Source organism: Megascapheus bottae, chromosome 17 (assembly GCF_031878675.1).
Source record: "Megascapheus bottae isolate mThoBot1 chromosome 17, mThoBot2.hap1, whole genome shotgun sequence".
In the NCBI taxonomy this organism is placed as follows: domain Eukaryota; kingdom Metazoa; phylum Chordata; class Mammalia; order Rodentia; family Geomyidae; genus Megascapheus; species Megascapheus bottae.
Genome location: NC_143525.1, coordinates 12,624,747 through 12,642,276, shown reverse-complemented (window position 1 = coordinate 12,642,276; position 17,530 = coordinate 12,624,747). Strand labels below are relative to the sequence as shown.

Genomic DNA, 17,530 nt, shown 5'->3' with positions numbered 1-17,530 from the left:
AGCAGGAGGAGCAGGCGGGTGGGTAGGCAGGGAATGCTGGGGCCCATTCAGACAGGCAGAAACCAGGCTAACGGAGGAAGACGACACTAGTAATGAGGGGTTGGGTAATAATAAGGCTTCTCCCTGCTGGTTTTCAATTGTAGCACAAACAAATCATTATACCTCATTGCCAGCCTCCTACTGTTGGAAGTCAGGTGTCCACAAAGCCGAAGAAAGAGACTGGAGAAGCTTGGGTGGCCAAGCCATGCCTTGTAACTGGGCACATATCTGTTCTCCCTCTATTTTGTTTCTAATCAGGAAGAAGTCCAACCATTTGTCATGGGAGCAAAGGAAAAGGCTGTGCAAGATCAGGGTACAATGAAGAAAGACAAGAGGCAGGAAAGCTGAGTCAGGGGAAGAAGAGCAGGTGGAGGGTGGGGCTGGCAGGGAGGGGGGACGGACTGTGTGAATCACAGACTTAGCAAAGGAAGACCAGGGTTATTCTCCACAGGGTGGAGACCAGATATGCTCTAGCTCCACCAAGGGCCATCCCAAAATAAATTACAGACGAAGGGGTATAGGTAAGACAAAGGAGGAACTTCCTGACTAACAGGATAGAGCAGGCATGCTCCCACTTTTTGCCATGCCTGTCTCTCTTCTTTCTCGTAATTAAAAAAAAAAATCATCTTCCATGACTACTTGAGGAGTCATGGAACTAATGGACCAGTTCATGCATTCATTCAACAAACAGTGAATGCCTGGGATTTAGGTACTGTAAGAAACTGAAGTGTGGTGGCAATGAACAAAAGAGAAATAAACCCATCCTTCATGGAGCTGGCAGTCTAGTTTGGGAAGCAGACGTTAAAAAAACATAGCCAGATGCTCACGCCTGTAATCCTAGCTATTCAGGAGGCTGAGATCTAAGAATCTCGGTTTAAAGCCAGCCCAGACACGAAAGTCAAGTGGGACTGTTGCTCAAAGTGGTAGAGTGAGAGCCTTATGCTAAAGAGTTTAAAGACAGGGGCTAGGAATTTGGCCTAATGGTAGAGTGCTTGCATATGCAGGAAGATCAGGGTTCAATTCCTCGGTACCACATACACAGAAAAAGTTGGAAGTAGTACTGTGGCTGAAGTGGTAGAGCTCTGGCCTTGATAAAGCCCAAGGAAAGTGCTCACACCTTGAGTTTAAGCCCCAAGACTGGCAAAAAAAAGGGGGTGTGCTTTAGCCCTGAGAAATCCCAAGGACAGTGCTCAGGTCCTGAGGTCAAGCCCCAGGACTGGCAAAAAAAAAAAAAAAAAAGTTTAGGGATAGTGCCCAGGCCCAGGGTTCAAGCCCCACAACCGATAAAACAAAAACAAGCACAAAATTACACAACATGCAACTGTGAGAAACTGAAGAACAAATACTGAGTACTGCCAGAAAGGCGAAAGACAGGTAATGATAAGGAAGGGCCAGGAAAGACTAGGTAAGGAAGTACTACCTAAGCTGGGACCAAAAGGATAAGTAGGAGTTAACAAAGCAAAGGCCAGGATTCTAAGGCAGAAAAGAAGTGTAAATCTCTTGGCAGTGGAAGAAACCACACATCCTCAACCACCCAAGTCTTGAGTCAGTGTCTATGCTAACACTCAGTAGACTTGTATAGATGTCTCCCCTCAAATATCCCAAGTGTATCTTGTCCTGAATGTCCCTAAGGGACAGGCACAAGCATTCCCTGGCAGGTTGAATGCTTCCTCTGGGTGGGTCCAGCACTTTCCCAAAAAGCACATGGGGCCAGAGTGACTGTACAGGGATTGCAGGAATTCCTGACTCAGTGGGCAGGACAAACAGGAGTTACATGTTCTGATGTGATTTTCAAGTCATTCTTTCTTCCATTGGAGCTGGATGACTTGCAGTAGATGGCAGAGACACTTAGCCAAGGAAAGGAAACCAAGTGTTGTACAGAATTCAAGACCTGGGCGGGGAGTTTGGCCTAGTGCTTGCCTATCCTGCATGAAGACCCTGGTTCAACTCCTCGGTATCACATAATAGAAAAAAGCTGGAAGTGGTGCTGAGGCTCAAGTGGTGGAGCTCTAGTCTTGAGAAGGTCCAAGGACAGTGCTCAGGCCCTGACCTCAGGAAGACTGGCAAAAAAAAAAAAAAAAAAAAAAAGAATTTAAGGCCTACACCTGGGGCTGTGACTCAGCCATTAAGACTGAAATCAATAGGCTGAGTGGTTTTTCTCTTTCTTAAATAAAACACTGGGTCAGGAGCAAAGAAATGTTAACTGAACCCAGGAGACACTCTTTCTGGGTACGTTCTTCAATAATAAGCATTTACCAGGCGAAGCACTTCCCACCACCATTATTTAATTCTCTGAACAGGCCTATTAGGTGGATTGTCTTGTCCTCATTTTACAAAGGACAAAAATAAGACAGGTAGCACTGATATTTGCTAAAGATCATGCAGTGTGTGGCAGAACTGGGATTTGCATCCAAGTAGGCATTCAAGGTATGTGTCGGATAGGCCACAACTATTGTAGGTCCTTCCTGATCCTTAAAGCCCCAGGAAAACTCCCTGCTTTCTCAAATAATCCTACTTGTTCTGACTGCTCCTTCCTGTCAGCAATGATAGACTCCGGAAATGGTTTTGAGGTGCCCAAGGCCACCTAACTTCTTACTCTGTGTCCTTCCCACAGACCACCCCATACCCACCTCTCCCCCAGCACACCCACCTGCGATCCTCACACAATGGGAGCTATATCTCTTCTAGAATAGCTCTGAGACCCTACGCCATCCTGGCCACCTAACCTCTACCCCACTACCATTTCTCTCAATCCCTTTTTGCCCAGCTCAATATATCACCACCTCAAACAAGCATTTTTCCTTCTAGAGAACATGAAAAAACCCACATTCAACCTACTGCTTAGTACTGAAAACAAACAGCCTAACCCAGAAATAGGCACTTGAAAATTTCTAGAGAGGAAAAAAGGCCTCCTGGGTCCAGAGGACCCTTAGCAATCATGTGACTGCCGTTCTCTACAGGAAATCAGCATCTGCTCACAGGAAAAGCACACAAACCAGGGCCCTGCCCTAGTGAAATGAATCACCTCCTGGGCACGGCTTGAATACGTGCAGGTTTTAAAGACTACGCAGGTGATTCTGATTAAGCCACTAAATGCCTCAGTTGTTCAGGTAAGGAAATCAAGTCCCAGTAAGACTTAAAACTAGAAATGGAACCAGGTCTCCTGGCTCCTAAAGCCATGCTCCCTCCATAGATCATATCCCAAAGGCAGCTGCTCAAGCTGAACAGGCCTACATGTCAACAGGCCTCCAACGGAGAACTCTCTAGAGACACCAGTTTTACCCAAGCAGGTCACGAGACCATGGCAGGAAATCTGAGTAATAGCAGGGCAATTCTTGTTAAATAACGGAAAATACCCTAATCTGTAGAGACCCCACTTGGTACCGCAAGGATGACTGTCACTTGAACATTTCATTTCTGGTGGGAAACTGAACCACCAAGCACAGGAACCAGGCAGGTCAAATCGGTCTTCCAGTGAAGTCAGCTCTGGAACTCTGGCCCACTCATTGCTGGCACCTTTTGAAATGTAAGATGGCTAGGAGATGCCCTACTTTAGGTACAAGCACTTAAATTACTTTTTACTTCCAGGCGTGGTGATGATAACGTCCAGGCATGTGTAATAGCAGACCATAGGACAACCCCTCAGGAAGATAAGAGCTCTGGGGAGTCAGTGGAGGAAACATTCCTTCATTCAAACCCTGTGCACTGGGTTTGGATAGATGAGGCTCAGTCTATCAATCCAAGACAAAAAAAAAAAAAGCAGGCTGAGCAGAGGGAAGACGTGTGCTGAGCTGAGTACTGGGCGGTACTGAAGGGAATGTACCTGCAGCCTTCCCTAAGGTCCTGCACAGCAGACGGAGGAAAAATCCTCCTAAGTTCACCAGCTTTTCCTTGAGATTCAGCAGTTTTGAGATACAGAGAATTCATGCTGCAGGCTTGTGCTTGGCAATCCAGAAAGACAACCCCAGGCCATGCACCCTTCAATATCATCCCAACTGACCACCCAGAGACCTTTACTGACCAGACCTTTTTCTCCTTTTTAAAAATTATTATTATAAAGGTAATGTACAGAGGGGTTACAGTTACATAAAAGTCAGATAATGACTACATTTCTTTTTGAGACAATGTCACCCCTTTCCTCACTCTCTCCCAGTTTTCCCCTCCTGTTCCCATAGTCTACATTTTGACTTATCCTACACGGGCCTTCTTCAAGTCAATAATCTTTCCTGCCCTCCTCTCCCATTATTCTTGGATCACGTGAATACCAAGCTTGTCTCTCTACTTTTTCCTGTTTTCTAGCTGAAGGTCAAAGAAGAAAACATAAATAGCATGGACACAGACAAGTTAGGAATCTAGATTCATCATCTTATCAATCACCTAAGAACTCCAACTCACTTCTACATCCTGCTATGGGTCTGTCCATGAGTACAGACTACAAGGGATGTCTAATCTGGTTCCACACTGTCCCTTAACACCTACACAGAACGCTTCACATAATAAATGCACTCTAAAGACAGTTAAATCTTATCATCTCAGTCCCTGGATAAGATGAAGAGGGTGAGAACAAGCAAGATAACACAGAACAACAATGAAACAAAAGCTACAGCTGGAATCTCCAAATATGGAAGAAAAATCTTTGCTTCTCTTTCCACTGCCCCATCTCTTGTGATGCCTTGCAGCCATTTCATTTAAAGCTTCTTTCAAAGGTTGTCACATTATATTAGAGCCAGTAGAAAGACAGTATTCCAGAACACTGATGGCCCCATAGACTCATGAGTTCATTTCACCGGTTTTGACAAATATGGAGTATCTGCGGTGTCTAACCCCTGCTCCATTCAGCACACAGGTAAGGAATAGTGGTTGTCTGGACTGGGGAAAAAGGAGATGGGTACAGAGATTCAGCTGGAGGAGATGAAAATGTTCTGGAGTTAGACGGTGGTGACAGTAGCACAATGTGACTGTATTTGGTGCCACTGAGCTGTACACTGAAAAAACAATTAAAGGCTGGGAGTTTGGCCTAGAAGGCAGAGTGCTGGCCTAGTATGCACAAAGCCCTAGGTTCAATTCCTCAGTACCACATACACAGAAAAGGCTGGAAGTGGTGCTGTGGCTCAAGTGGCAGAGCGCTAGCCTTGAGAAAGCTCAAGGACAGTGCGTAGGCCCTGAGTTCAAGCCCTAGGACTGCCCCTTACCCCCACAAAAAATTAAAATAGGTGGATACTGGTGGCTCACGCCTATAATCCTAGCTACTCAGGAGCCTGAGATTTGAGAACCACAGTTCAAAACCAGCCTGGGCAGGAAAGTCCATGAAGCTCTTATCTCCAGTTAACTACCAGAAAACTAGAAGTGGCTTTGTGGCTCAAAGTGGTAGAGCATTAGCCTTGAGCTCTAGAGCTCAGGGACAGTGCCCAGGCTCTAAGTTCAAGCCCCATGACACACCAAAAATAAATAAATAAAAAAAGTAACATCTAATGAATATTTAACCATAATAAGGTTTTTTCTTAAGGTAGAACATAATGAGGTAGCCTTTTTCTCTTCTCTCCAAAACACAGGCCCTCTTCTGAATTATTTAACACTCCCTTTCACACAGAATCTTCTGAACTCTTTTATGTCATTCTCTCCTGTCACTGGAACATTCTACCCAGCAAATTAACATCCAGAAATCATAATCAGTTTGGGGCACAGATCCTATGTAGTTTTGTATTCCAAATACCAATCTACCTGCAGTTTCCTCCTGCCCACAAAAAAGTCTCGTGTGCACAAAAAACATCTCTCCTGTAGCACACAGATCTGGGCCACTTATTCCTGGAAGACAAAACTATTTCTCAAACAGGCTTGTTTCTAATCTGTGCAACAGGCCAAGTGCTAGTCTATAGGTTCTTTACCAAGAAATATGGATGGTATTAAGCCCTAGCAAGCCTACAAAAATTTTACTTGCCACAAACCACAGAAATATCATACACTTGCAATTAAAGCAAGCAAAAAACAGTGCTGGTGGCATTTCTGCACACTGACTACATACACGCTCCCCTTCTAGCCACATGTGCTCCCTCTGTGCCACCTGGAAACGTGAGGCTGGAGAAACCCAGGCTCTGGGTAAAGTTAGTCCTGGGGCTGATTCTGGGGGCCTACCATGTACTGTCTGTCCAAGTGCAGGCAAATTCCCTAATTTCCAAGTAACTTCTCTAAGCCTTGGTGTTTCACATTGAAAATGTGGATAATCATCTGCCTCAAAGGGTTATTGTGAGGGATAATGAGATTACATAAGGAAAGAGCCTACTGCATAGCAAGTTTCTCCTTGTTCTTCTGCCAGCCCCCAAACTCCAAAGAACCCACATTAAAATATAAATGACTAGTTTCAAAGCAATCTTTGTTCTGAAGACAGAAGAAAAAAAAAAAAGACTTACTAGAGAGGACAGAGGGTACAGAGACCACACACTCCTAATCTATGTGTTGCCTGCCATAACCCTGCTTTATCATGTGGGTCTGTGGTCATTTCCATGGTGAGGAACAATGTGTCAGAAATAGAGGGACTTCTCTAAATGGCAGCTAGGCAATGCTAGGCACCTAGCAACTTCTGCTCTCCCAATTCAGATCTGGAGAAGGTTAGGTGAAAAGACAGCTTTAGTACCCCCTGCCACTGAAGGATCTACTAGGGCAGGATGCCTCTACCCTCAGCATCTTGAGAGACAACACTGAATGAATTCTTCACATCTTTTTTTTTTTTTTTTTTTTTGTGGGTCATGGGGCTTGAGCTTGGCCTGGGTGCTGTCCCTGAGCTCATCAGCTCAAGGCTACCGCCCTACCCTTGAGGCAAGCTCCACTTCCCATTTTTTTCTGGAAGTTAATTGGAGATCAGAGTCTCAGGTCCTCTTGTGCCGGGGCTGGCTTTGAACCTCAGATCTCAACTTCCTGAATAGTTAGGATTACAGGTGTGAGCCACCATGTCCGGCTTCACATCTGTCTTTAAGGAGGACAGGTTGAAAGGACAGAGAAAAGACAAATACGCCAACACCTTCTCTCAATACTGCATGCACCACCTACCTTTGCCTCATGCTGCTTAGACTGTCCAAATGATTTCCTGAAGACTCTTTCCTCAGCCACTGGGAATTAAAACCCAAGTACTGCCTGCTTCAGCCACTTTCTTACAAATGTGCCTTGAAAGAAAGTGTGGGTGGGTGGCAAGAAGAGAACATGAAAGCAGTCTTCCTTACAGTCTGGCTTGAAGCCTACCCATTTTACCTTCAGAGGTGTGCTGGCAGACAAAAGCTGTTAGTCTAAGAGATACATGCCATGCCTAAGAGGAATTTAGAGCCTGCCTCCCTCTTCCCACCCAGGAAGAAGTAAACAAAGGGACATGGGTACTCCTTCTAACTCCACAGAGTCCAGTCTGGTTGTTTCCTGGTCTCTCCAGGTCCACTCACAGCAAGTTCACCAGGGCGCTAGAGGCAATCTTGGTGGAGAAACAATTATTCGATGCACACATAGTCCCCGAGATTCCAGAATGGTATTAAGTATCATTAGTGCTCTGAAGACAAAGTCCCAGTTAAACCTCCATCAACATTTCCATTTCTCTCCTAGAGGTCAGTGCCATCCCAACCAAGAAACACTGAATAAGGTGCTTGTTCTTATGTTGCCTGGGCCCAGCGCATAGTAGGCACCTTTTATGGCCTGTAGTCTGAATAAAAAAACTTACATTCCTACTCTACCCAAGCAAGTAACTGCTGAACCCTTACGACTCAGCATTTTAAAGGCACATTGAGAAATCAATAGGAAATACAGATCACAGTCCAAGACCATAAGACATTATTCAGTGTAATGTAATATGCAATCAAATTAAATCAGAAAGCCTGTGAAGAAGTGGATAAGGTAATCAGTTAAAGGCTGGCACTGTCAGTGGAAATTTTGTTGGGGAAAAAAAAAAGGAAGTTGCAGCGGCTCTTGAGGCAGTATAACAGTCTTCACTCAGCCCTTCTAATCCTGTCCGTTTCTGCAAGGATTATTGTTCATGGAGGAAAACCTCCTCCATGGAGGTGGTTCCAGGAATAATTAAGTCAGCATAACCCCTGGTAGAAGAGTATGAGAAAATGTCCATTTGATCTCAGAAGAGCAGCCATCCTCAGGCCTATTTTAGGGAGGCCTTGCATGCCAAAGGCAAGGTGGAAGTGCCCATGAAGGAACCAAAAGCACTCACTGCCACTGTATACTTGGTCACAGATGCTGAGTGACTGTGTTCCCACTCATGACTGCAGAGTCTTTGGCTCTAACAGTCCTCTTCTGGGAGAACACAAGTGTGTCCGGCCTTTACTGTCTCCTCTGTAGAAGAGGTACCTGGCCTCCCTCCCCAACCATCACCATTTTCTTAGGCAAAAGAGTCCTCCCATTCATCTTCCTACAGCTTCTTCAGCTGCTCTCTGGGTCCTGCCATTAATACTTCTCACAGCCCATCCCACCATCTTATACACCACCATCCACCTGACATTCAAGCTTCTCCTGGAGTCTGGCTCCTCCATTCTGCTTAATATTTGAGCTTTCCCAGCCCTATTTCACTTCAAACATGCCAAATCACTAACACTCCCCCTACACACCCCACTCATCCTTTACTTGTACACAATGTAAATTGAGAGTCTCATCTATTTATGTAGTTTCTATCTAACATTAGGAAGAATCTCTTCCCACAGACCACAGTAAGCCCAAGGCTGGACCTACTTGTTCTTCTTCGGGGTTGACTTACCTACCTACCAAACTCTGGCCACCATTCAGCTACCACTTGGACTAATAACATCTAATGGATACCCTTCTCTCACACACTTGAAAGAAGTACATTCACCCACCACTCTCTTGCCCCATCCTAGAGCCAAAGTAAGACCACAGATCTAGTACTCAGAGACCTCCTCCCTAATAAACATGCATGAAAGCTATAAGCCATATGTATACCCTTGCCCTATACATGACTTCACCTTTCAAAACATTTTTTTCCAGTTCCCATAGGGAAAGTTCATAATATCCTTTAGAATTCAAGTTAATTCTGTAGTTTCCATCCTTCCTCAGAGTCCTGGCTCTTGATAGTTGACTAAATGGTACACACTAAGAATGGCCTCATTCCAGGGTCTCCCAAATATAGCTAAATCCAAACTACCACTATCATGTACTCATGGCATGCTAAAATCTTCTGTTAAAGTCTTTAACATGACCTGCAATTTCATATATACAGTCAGCCATCATTATATGTGGGGAGACTAATACCAAAATCTATGGATACTCAAGTCCTTAATTGGTGTACTATCTCCATAGGCCCTATACATACATCCTCCTGCATACATTGTGTGTGTGTGTGTGTGTGTGTGTGTGTGTGTTGGTTGGTTGGTATTGTGGCCTGGGCCTCAGTATTGTTCAACTTTCTTGCTTGTGGCTTCCCTTCTCCCACTTGAGCCATGTGTCTAGCACTAAATTTTGCTGGTTATTTTGGAGATAGGAGTTTTATGGACTTTCTTGCACAGGATGGCTTTGAGCCACAATCCTCTAGGTTTTATCTAGGATTACAGGTGTGAGCCACCAACACACACACACACACACGCTGTTTTGGGGGGAATTGTGGGAGATATGAACTCAGGGCCTTGTACTTGCTAGGCAGGCACTCTACCACTGAGCCTCCCTTTTATTACTGTTGAAGGTAACAGGGATGGGGACTGGAAGGCACTGGAAGCTATTTGGTACATGACAGGATAGACACACTTCTGCCTATATTCATTATTCTGATGGCTCATGAATGATATTACTGCATATATCCATGGCTCTTGGCAGAAAAGAGGTTTCCCATCATTGATTGATTGTGTCTTATTTCCTGCCCAGGCGTGCAGCTAACAGCAATCTGCTTATTTTATGCTTCTTTCGTAGCTGGAATGACAGGTGTGTACTACCATGCTCAGCTTTTTCCTATATTTGGATTTTTTGAGACAAGATCTCACTATGTAGCCCAGGTGGGCCTGGAACTTAAAAAAAATCTTCCTGCCTCAGCTTCCCCAGTATTGGGATTACTGCATGTGCTACCATGCCCAGTTTCCACCATTTTTTTGTTTTGTTTTTCTGTTTCTATTGTTGTTTTTGCCAGTCCTGGAGCTTGAACTCAGGGCCTGAGCACTGTCCTTGGGCTTTCTCAAGTCTAGAGCTCTACCACTTGAGTCACAGCACCACTTCCAGCTTTGTCTGTGTATGTAATACTGAGGAATCAAACCCCAGTTTTTGTGGATGCTAGGCAAGCACTCTACCACTAGGCCAGATTTCTGGCCCCTTCCCCAGTATTTTATTTTATTTATTTATTTTGCCAGTCCTGGGCTTGAGGTCAGGGCCTGAGCACTGTCCTTGGACTCTCTCAAGGCTAGAGCTCTACCACTTGAGCCTCAGCACCACTTCCAGATTTTTGTGTGTATATGGTACCGAGGAATTGAACCCTGGTCTTCGTGCATGCTAGGCAAGCACTCTACCACTAGGCCAGATTCCCGGTCCCTTCCCCAGTATTTTTTATTTGAGATTGGTTAAATCCATTGAAGTAGACAATCACAGATACTGAGGGCCAGCTGTACTCATCTTTCCAATACCAGAGTAGGAGAACTATGTCACATTCCTCTGTTACTAGCCCCCTGCCTTTCCATATCCAGAACACTAAAGCCTATCTATGTAGATAGGTTATCTGATCACTGAATGAGATCTTCAAGAGCTCCCTTCTGGGTCACTCCAATTTCCTTTCTTTCTTTTCTCTTCCCTCCACTATTTCCTGTTATTGGTAAAAACTGAGTCTAATGTATTTTCTCAATTCTCTAGAGAAGCTTCCTGTGGATACAGAATCCCAGACTCAAGTGAAGAACTGATTGACTGGTAGGCAAAAGTGAAAGGAGCTGGACGCCAGGGGCTCCCACCTGTAATCCTAGATACTCTGGAGGCTGAGAATTTAGGATCAAGGTTCGAAGCTAGCCTGGGTAGGAATATCTCTGTGAGACTCTTATCTCCAATTAACCACCAGAAAACTGGAAGTAGAGCTATGGCTCAGGGGGTGGTAAAGTGCTAGCCTTGAGCAGAAGAGCTCAGAGACAGCACCCAGCTCCTGAGTTCAAGCTCCACAATTGACCAAAAAAAAAGAGAAAACAAGCCTGAGCTTACAAAGTCAGTTCTTAGGTGCATGTTACAGAACTCTAGTTAAGCAGTTTACTATAATAGTGAGTACAATATCTCAGCTTTCCCATAGGGTCCAGAATGCGGTTCTCAATGGCACACTGACAATACCTGGTATCTAAATGATGCGGAAGGACAGTACTCAGATGTAACTCTGAAGACATAGGTTCCATGGAGAGAACCTCGAGATGGCTTGTGGAGATGCCCTCCAGGCCCAACACTGTAGTACACAGTTGGGTTGAGAGATTACTGCATTTTATTTATAGAGCTACACCAGAACACAGGCTTATCGAGAGCAGCTACACACTTCCTGCCCTTTGATTCCTTATTAAGTGAGCAGCTACACACTTCCTGCCCTTTGATTCCTTATTAAGTGATAGGAATGTTCTACATAACCCAAACTGTGCATTTTAGGCACACAGTTCATAGCTGAAAGCAACAGAAGCCAGATCTAATGTCAAATTCCCATACAGCATCACATTAACCAAGCTCTTGGTGGTAAGAGTTGAAGGGGTTGTCTTGCTGACCTTCCAACTCTTTCAACTGTCAAAACCTCACTCTTCCACAAACTTCCCCTCAATGTACTGCTAGCTGCGATGGCAGTCTGTGCCAGCCCATCACGTGAAATGTTGTGTTGTAGCCCTTGCTTGCTGAGGAAATGACTGAATACCTAATTTTAGCAACGTTCTATGGTGTCTTCCATCATTTGGCTAAAGCAGCATTCTACTCCAAATGTCACCAGCACCTTTGGGAAGATCTATCCCCACATGCAGTTTTCTAGGGGGAAAAAAGTGACTAAATGCCCTTCTGCTGAGGAGGTCAGTCTTTCCAGTCCCCTGTGTGTGGCATCTGTTGTCAACATGTGAACAGCTCGCACATCAGAACACAGCAGCCGTCCTGCACTGCTCAGCAGCCTAGAAACATACACCCTGAGCAGCCAGCTTTCCAACTGGTACTGGCTCCACTGTTACTTGAAGAGAAAGGAAGGGGAAGGGACATCTCCCAAGAACAAACACAATACCATACAACTGCTTGAAAAAGAACATCTCTGTCAGCAACTACCACCTAGTAACAAGACCTGCTTAAATGTACATGACATCATTTCAATACAGCAGCACAGATCTGCTCCTCTGCGGCCTAAAACTTCTACCGGCTGGGCAGTAAGAAAAGCTGTTTGATGTATGAAGTGGGTCAACCAAACGGAGGCAATGAGAAAGGACAGAGGGCAGCCTGGGGTTTTGTCAACTCCTTCTCCTGTCCACTTCCGCTCACACCTTACCCACTGTGAGAAACCCAGAGTTTCAAGTCAGAAGACTCTGGAATATAACAAAGCATGGACACAGAGAAAGAAGGCTTAAAACAAGAGGTCCAAATTTTCTCTTGGAAGACCCTAACTCTAGTTCAAGGGTCATCACTCAGATTTGGAAGCCTGCATCTAAGCAAGCAAGGTCTGATTCCAAAAGCATGTCATGTGCAGTGTGTGTGTCTGTTTGTGTGTGTGTGTGTGTATGTGTGTGTGTGTGTGTGTGTAAAAAAAAATCTCAGCACTGTGCTGAGATTTTGTTATATTCAATTTTTTTTTTTTTTTTTTTGTCAGTCATGGGGCTTGAACTCAGCCTGGCACTGTCCCTGAGCTTTTCAGCTCAAGGCTACCACCCGACTTCTTGAGTCACAGCGCCATTTCTGGTTTTCTAGTGGTCAACTGGAGAGATAAGAGTCTCAAGGACTTTAGTACCTAGGCTGGTTTTGATCCTCAGATCTTAGCCTCCTGAGTTGCTAAGGATTACAGGTGCGAGCTACTGCACTGGGCTTGTTATATTTAATTATTGTAACAATTGTTGCTACTCAATAAACATTTGAGACTCAATATGAGCAAAATATTGTGTGAAGCACTAAGCATAAAAAATGGAAGTCCAGGGGCTGGGAGTTTGGCCCAGTGGTAGAGTGCTTGCCAGCATGCACGAAGACCCGGGTTCGATTCCTCGGTACCACATAGGTAGCAAAAAGCCAGAAGCCGTGCTGTGGCTCAAGTGGTAGAGCTCTAGCCTTGAGAAAATCCAGGGACAGTGCTCAGGCCCTGAGCCCAAGCCCAGGACTGGCAAAAAAAAAAAAAAAAAAAAAAAAGGAAGTCCAAAGGATAAAACCTATCAAAATTTAAGCTTTCACTTACATTTTACTTTTGCGGTGTTGGGGCTTGAACCCAGGGCCTTGCACATGAGAAACCTACCACTGAGTTACACCCCTAGCCCGAAACTATATGTTGAGGTTGAAAAAACAAAAGGGAAAAAATAAATAAGGTAGTGGAGCTCAATGGTGGAGCACTTTCCTAGCAATCAGAAAATCCTAGATTCCATTCTCAGTACCACTAAATGAACAAATAAACAAGAATAAGTAAAGCATGGGGAGGGGAGTGCTATAGAATTGTCTTGGAAGGCTTCTGAGTGATGCAATGATAAAGGCTACCACATACATGTGCACCAGGAACTGAAATAGATAGGTATTCATTTGCAGCACTTCATTAATCTTCAGCAACTCTAAAGTCAGTGCTACTGCCATTCCTACCATATAGTGTAGATAGATAAAGAGGTTAGGCCTGCAGTCTGTTGTTAGGGGAGGGAGGCAAAGGAGAAAGGAGGACTAGTTACACAGGAAGCAAAGAAGTCAGGATTTAAGAACTCAAGAATGCAACTCCAGAGCCCACACTACCATGCTGCTAGAAAAACAGACCTCAAAAGAGGTCAAGTGTGGCTGTGGTCACAAAATGTCAGGTCCATCTGGCTTCCCCACACACAACTAATAGCGTATTAATTCCATCACCAGCAGAAAAGCAAGCTTTATCTTGAAATAAGAGGAGAGAGACAACTTAGGCTATCTAGGGCCAGCTACTAAATGCTGAATATACTCTCCCACTCTCTACCCCAGCCCCCAACACAAGATGACACAGTAAAGGATGACACACTTTGACTGCAAATTCTTCAGGTTACCATTTCTCTCTGTAAAGCAGTCAGGAGATGAACCAGAGATGACTGAGTGCTAGGACTGATTGTGTATTAGGAGCCTAAGCAGGACAGACAGAAGAACAGGAAACGGGTCACCTTCTTTTGAAGAAAATAGAGGAAAAGCCAGGTGCAGTAGCTCACACCTGCAATCCTAGCTACTCAAGAGGCTGAGATCTGAGATTCTTGGTTCAAAACCAGCCCAGCACTAGTCTGTGAGACTCTTAACTCCAATTAACCACTAAAAAACCGGAAGTGGCTCTGTGGCTCTGTGGTAGTAGCTTTGAGCTGAAGAGCTCAGGGACAACGCCCAGGCTCAGGGGTAGCTTTGAGCTAAAGAGCTCAGGGACAGTGCCCAGGCCGAGTTCAAACACCAAGACCAATTAAAAAAAAAAAAAGAAAGAGGAAAATAAGGCAGGAGACAATTGAGGAAAGAGGCTAACAGTTCTTTAACCAGGAAGTCTGAAGAAAAATGATCATTTCCAAGGTCAAAGGGTAGTTGTAGAATTGGAAATCTCAGGTTGGTGTCCAGGCTACACTATGAGAAGAGGTGAAAAGAAAAGCAAGCAGAGTCCCACAAGGCTCCAAACCAAAGGTCATGGTCTGAATCCACCCATTTTGTTAATTATATTTCAGTCACCAAAACCAAAGAACTGGGAGCCAGAGTTAATCAACAATCAAGGTGGGACAGGAAGGTGGAGGCTCATCCTAGAGTGCACATTAAGAGACTTCTGCTCATAACCTGGACTTCCAGCTTACATTCCAACTGAAGTGAGCACCCCAGTTGACTTCTGAATCTTTCAGACCCTCTCCCCATCAAAACACAGAGAAAGAAGCGGGAAGGGGGTGGAATTCACTGCTCAATCTCCCTCCTCAGCAAGTCAGATCTCATAGGCCAATACTGCACCAAACAAATTATGACCTGAATGGCAAGAAAAAGTGTGTCACCTAGAGAAACCCAATTAACAACATGACTCTGCTCTCCTTAGTTTCTTTTTTTTTTTCCCTCCAGTCCTATCAGGGGGGGCATTTGTAAATGACCAGCTCCTTACTGTCCCACCCCCCACATACCCCAACTCAAGAAATAGAAGACAATGTGCACATGAAAAACTACTTTCTCTCCCCCTCTCCACCCTTGCACCTTGGCCTGCTGATAAACCTGGAAGGGCACAGGATCAAAACACCACCTGGGGAACAGTCTGGAATGTTCACCTTGAGATCACTATGTTGCCCTTAAGCCAAAGCTTCCTGCTGAAGAAAAACATAAATGCTCTTAAAAGAGAGCAAGTAAGTAGACCACGTGGGCAAGAACCGGGGTATCGCTGCGGTGGTTTCCTCTTAACCCCTTCCCCAGCACCTCCCCTGAGAGATCGCCATGGCCTCCTCCTCCACCCCCACTGCTGTCCAAAACACACAGCATGGGTGTTGTGTGTGCACATGTATGTAAACATCCTCTTCCCAGACCGAGTTTCTCAAGGGAATCAATGCTCCCCCCTTTCTCCAGTGCACTTGTCAATCCACCCCCCCCACTCTACCCCCGCCCCAGCCCACATGGCTGCAGAGTTGGCAATGCAATCTGCAGGGACCCTGAGACCGGAAATGCCTAGATCTGGACTGCAGTACTTGAAACGCCAGAGACGGGATATAGAAAAGTGAACGTGGGAAGGGGGGGGGACCGTCGAGGTGGGGTGGGGTGGGAGGCTGAAATACAGACCAGGAGAGAGTTGCAATTCAGGGGTAGGCGAGGAAGAGAAAGGATGAGAGGGAGGCTGTCAAGGCAGTTGCAGAGTCAAATCTGAGGATCCGAGAGAGGAGGTGGAGGAAGGAGAAAGTGGGTAGCGAGAAGGTGGATAGATGAGAGGCCACAATCAAGTCTCTCCGTGGGACCGAAGACGGGGGGGGGGGGGGGGGGGAGACCCAGGCTCGGGCAACCCAGAGGTGACCCTCTGGAGGAAGGGAGTCCCGAACCCCAGAATGAAGGAAAGGGAGTCAGCAAAGTGTGGAGGCGGGGCACCCACAGGGTGGGGACCGCACTGGTTCGCAGAATCTGCGGCAAAGGGAAGGAGCGAAGGCCGGGGCCCCCGGGGCGCGCGAGCCCGGGAATGGGGCGAAGAGCGCTGAGGGGCCGGGGCTGGCGGAGGGGACGCCCCGGGAGAGCCCGGGGAGCGTGGGGCCGCCTCTCCCCGTCCCCTGCAGCGCAGCCAGGAGCCGGGAGCCAGGCGGCGGAGTGCGGAGCGGGGGGGAGGAGGCGAGGGACGCTCACCCGCAGGGCGGACAGGTCGATGTCGTCCAGGCTGCGGGCTGGGGCTGGGTCACCCATGGCCTCCGCGGGGGAACCGGGCCCCGGGGCCGCTCACGCTCCGCCTCGGTTATTCCGCTGCCGCCGACGCCGCTTCAACCCCATCGGGGGACCCTGGGGGCGGGCTCCACCGTGCCTCCCCCGTGCAACGGGGCGGGGAAGGCCGGCGGCAGGACCGACCCACCGGCTGAGGGGAGCGTGCGCGCCCGAGAGCCTGCAACCCGAGCTGTGGAGCTCCTGCGCAGGCGCAGAGCGGCCGAGCCCGGGAGGGGGGGGCAGAGGGAACGTGATGCGAGCGCGCAAGGCTCCCCCCTCCCCCTAGGCGCCCACACCTGTGCGCATGCGCCGGAGAGCCGACTCCAGTCGCACGCGGAGACTGGGCAGCGGTACCAGCCCGGCGTGAGAGCAGTGGGCGGCGGCCGAGGCGGGCTACCTAGTGCGCCTACCGGCTGTTGCGCGTGCGCACATGCTTTTCCTTCTCTTTTCCTATTTTTTTATTTCTTTCCGCTTTCGCTTCCTTATTTTCTCCGTAGATCTCCTTCGACGCTCTTCTCTCCCTTTCATTCTTTCTTTCGTCTGCCCAGCTGCCAGTCAAGCCACCCACCTCTCTCTTTGCGGGGGAAGGGAGGCGGGACTCAACCCCCTCTATTACTAGGGGCGTTGTTATGGTAACTCCCCACGCGAGGGCTGGTAGCCTCAGGAGAGGACGGGCTGTCCACCCACTCAGTTGCCATGGCAACGGCGGAGCCGCGGAGGGCGGGGCCTGCGAGGGAGAGCGCGGCTGGAGAAAGGACGTGGGGGCGGAGTCGAGGGGAGCGGCTGCCTCCCGAGTGGCCTTTGCTCCCTTCCCCACCCAGCTGGAGGGAGGGCTGGGGAGAGGATCTCCTATCTCAGGGTAAGTGATCCCACTACGGAACTTTATCTCTGTACCTCTCTTAGCAGAGTGTTCTGCACAAAGGAACAATTGATGGAAGCCGGAGTGGCAAAGTGGAAGGAGAAGAAACTGTATCCAGTACCTTCCTATCTT

General features: G+C 47.1%; 1 protein-coding gene across 14 annotated transcripts in view; it reads right to left on the bottom strand.

The window, feature by feature from the left end:
- Positions 1-17,160, bottom strand: part of Mink1 (misshapen like kinase 1) — a 53,440-nt gene extending 36,280 nt beyond the window's left edge. For 7 of the 14 annotated variants that reach the window (XM_090349791.1, XM_090349789.1, XM_090349792.1 and 4 more), the window contains exon 1: positions 16,468-16,746. In XM_090349791.1, coding sequence (XP_090205917.1) covers positions 16,468-16,524 — 57 coding nt within the window. In that variant the 5' untranslated portion in view covers positions 16,525-16,746. Of the gene's footprint in view, positions 1-16,467; positions 16,748-16,949 lie in introns of those variants that run through there. The other 7 variants (XM_090349784.1, XM_090349785.1, XM_090349787.1 and 4 more) reach the window with 2 other exon arrangements.
- Positions 17,161-17,530: the final 370 nt, after the last annotated feature.